The sequence below is a fragment of the Diospyros lotus genome, chromosome 6 (assembly GCF_014633365.1).
Source record: "Diospyros lotus cultivar Yz01 chromosome 6, ASM1463336v1, whole genome shotgun sequence".
In the NCBI taxonomy this organism is placed as follows: Eukaryota; Viridiplantae; Streptophyta; class Magnoliopsida; order Ericales; family Ebenaceae; genus Diospyros; species Diospyros lotus.
This window is the reverse complement of record NC_068343.1, coordinates 45847173-45850755: the sequence shown is the minus strand read 5'-3', so window position 1 is coordinate 45850755 and position 3583 is coordinate 45847173. Positions and strand designations below refer to the sequence as shown.

The 3583-nt window shown below is 42.4% G+C and overlaps 1 protein-coding gene across 1 annotated transcript; it reads right to left on the bottom strand.

The window, feature by feature from the left end:
• Nucleotides 1–309: 309 nt before the first annotated feature.
• On the bottom strand, nucleotides 310–807 carry LOC127804578 (beta-galactoside-specific lectin 3-like). Its single transcript, XM_052341451.1, has one exon. The coding sequence runs from the start codon at nucleotides 805–807 to the stop codon at nucleotides 310–312; it is 498 nt and encodes a 165-aa protein (XP_052197411.1).
• Between the last annotated feature and the right edge of the window lie 2776 nt (nucleotides 808–3583).

Below are 3583 nucleotides of genomic sequence, written 5' to 3'. Positions count from 1 at the left end.
TTATCACAATATATCCTCACCTATAACCCAATATGTAAAAGCCCATCTGTACAAATAGCATAACTCAACGCTTATATAATTGACATTGTCCACATTCTCAGGGGCCAGCGCTGGGTGACCCTAATTGAACTGGATTAGCAAAGGCCCCTCCGATAGACCTTTGGACTGCCCGAGAGAGCGCACCCCAATTATTTTCGAGCGTTATCATGCTACCGTTTGGCCGAAATCCTTGGCCTTCTGAAATGCTGTGTCCCACTAGGTGTTCAATGTATCTGAATCGTGCAGCCTCACAAATCATTTGAATGCAAACTAAGAGCGAACGAGCAACCGCCTGCTATCGCGGTCACTGTATAGATTGGTGATTGCTCCATTTAGCTCCGTCAATCCGAGGGGGATTTCTCCTCTAGAAAGCACCTTTGCAGTTTGTTGAAGGGAAATATAGTTACTTCTGAAAGGAAGTGAATCATTCTCTTTACTAGCAAGACAATGCCATGCACTTGGAGAAGAATTGCAAAAGAAGAAAGTTAGGTCTCCAACTCCATAAGCAACAACATGGGCATTGATTATATCAATTCCCAACGAAATGCTATAGCCTGAATTGTTTGTGAGGCGAACCAAGAAATATCTCTCGCACTCCCACACACTAGTGGATAGTTCCTGCATTAGAGGTATTTCATTGCTAACTTCTCCACTTGCCAATTGATCTCGTAATAGTGAAATGAAACGGAAGAAGCTATTCTTCGTCGCACCTTTTGTGGTAAAATGCAACTCGACCAACTTTTTCGAGAGGAGAGACTGTTGATCCATAGTGGCACCTTCTGTGGCAGAGGGCAAGTTGTTGAAGATGAGAGAATGTCGATTCAGCCGTAACCAACCACCAAAACCATAATAGGATTACGACCGATAATATATAGCTCACATTCATGGTTGCTTAAGCTTAGTGATTATTTCACATAATAGTTTACAGGTGCAATTAAATGATGATTTTTCCCCTGTGATAAATCGCGGACAACTCCAACAACACTACTCCAGCAGCCCTCTCCTCTTGTTCATCACTCTTCGCAAAAGCTTCTGCTCCAGCCTCGCCCTTTATTACTCCATCAAGATCATGACATCAGCTTCAGTTTTTCATTTTCAGTTTATTACTTGCTGAGCTTTGTAGCTCACCTTGTACTCTTCACCATTCCAGGTCCTAATGGGGGAGTACCAGATGTGGGGCCTAGCAGCAGTGTCCAGTAGTGTGTGTACATGGAGCCACTCAAGACCAAAGATGTCTGGGAATTGCTAGTTTATTAGTTAGTGTTTGATCAGTTTAGGTTTATTTTATATTCCAGTTTAGGGATTTCCCATAGATGTAGTTTATGATTTTAGTTTTTGTTGACTCAGAGTTTTATTACAGCTGATTGATATATACAGTATTGGTATCAGAATTCAGTTTATCAATCAGTTCATTTTTTTTTTCCCGTAGCACCTCTTCTCGGGCAGATCTAGGAAAGGGGGTGTTACATAGCCCATAAGGGGTAGAGCGGGAAATTCCCATAACATTAAGCCCCCCAGCTCGCAATGCGACCTTCGGACTAGGAGTTGACGTGTGCCAGCCATCCCAGCTGTTAATACGCCTTTCAGTTTTCTACCCAATCATTTCAAATCACGCCATTTCATGTAGCACATTTAATGCTCACATTTTCCCATTGCTGTGCGTGATGATGCCTGTGGGACCCATGGGCTGTCGTGCAAGCGATGTATGCGGTGCATTCCATAAGTCGTTTTGATCCAACGATTGAGATTGACCTAGCTAAAAGGTATAAATAGCATAGGGTATTGCTACTTTCCCTCTATCATGTTACTTTGAATTTTTTCCTTGCTTTTTTTCCTTTTTGCTCTCGAGAATTCCATTACCATCGAGCCTTCTCGTCTGCGATTGCTCAGGTGTCGACTATGTCTGTCCGGTGCTTTGATTCAAGCTTTCACACCGGCGAGAGACTCGACGATTGGTAAGCTCCCTGTAACTCTCATCCTTTTCGTTTGTTTAGTCCGCCCATTGTCGGTTAGCCGTCGATGGTCCTTTTGGTCTTTTCAATTCTATCAGTATTGCTTCCACTTTCCAGGGGACCAATTTGAATCGGTTGGTTAGGTGTTCACTGAGCCTTCGGGCTTAAAGACTCTAGGGTTAATCTTTCATGGGATACCGGGCTCGTAGTCGTAGCCCCTCTCCCCCCCGCCCTAGGCGGCACCCCATTGCAAAGCGCGTGGCTTGTTAGGGCTTTTCTAGTTCTTCGGGGTCTAATTCGCTGCTCGCGACCTAACTGTCCTTTCTTTTTCTTTGTAGATGTCTAATACTATCCGAGAGAATTCAAGTCAAAAGCGTTGCAACCATATCATAGGGGAAGACAATACCTTGACCTCCGAAGATTGCTTTGTGATGGAGATGCAAAACTCCGAAGGGACAAGCTTGCGATCAAGGGAGGTCGTTTATGTGACTTCATCCGAAGCCGACCTAGAGGTCTACGGGAAGGTCGTTGAAGGGATGATGGAGCGAGAGGTTTTTAAAAGATTTCCCTCCAAAGCCAAATTTCCTGAAGTGGGGACCTATACTCGAGAGTTTCGTTTCCCGGTGAACTACCGTGCCACACTGTGCAATAAAGAATCCAGTACTCCATATAAATATAACAATGCACATAACAGTCCTTGGGGCTCACATAGGAAATGCATATCCTAGCACCCAACTCCGTACATACAAACTTGCAACAGCCATGAACTGGTTGGCATAAAGCCTATACACTATAATGTCATGCGATATGCCACATAATGATAGAGCCGGTTGACAATGACCAGGTACCGGTCGACACTTTGATGATTATACGCCCACATGCCGCTAAATTAATACACGCTGTAAAATAATATATAATCTTCTTAAATTAATAAAATTGTATCCAAAATTAAATTCCAACCGTAGTAATTTATTCATATAAATTACTTAACTTACCTATATATTCAAACTTTAATTTAACTGCATTTTTCCTATTTTTCTTTGAATTTTTCTCATCATTTCCATGGCTGTGCGCGACTTCTTCTTCTTCTTCTTCTTCAATTTTCCTTCTTTTGTTGTGGTTAATTCTCGCCAATAACACACCCAATTTACTACTTTAAAAAGGAAAAATAATAGCATCCAGGGATTACTGCATGGCAGCCCAATTTTCGCCCCACTGCTTTGCCCAAAACGACGTCGTTTTGGACAAGGAATGGCTGGAAAATTCCAGCCAAAAACCTCCCCAGCGCGCACAGCCCCAAGCTTCAATCCCGCGACCCGCCGCATGGGCGACCGCCTGTGCTAACAACTCATTCAACATATATACACCCACTATTAAATTTAAAGTAATCCCATGACAGTTTCTGAAAATTACATTTACACCTCCAGAATTTTCAAAATTCACACACACACCCCGAATTATAATTTTCGCTGATTTCACTTCCACCCCGTAATTTCCAGAAATCTCTCAATTTAATTTATTTCATTCTTTTTTTGCTTCCATAAGTACCCCCAAATAACATAAATTAATATTTCCCTAAAATAACATCTATA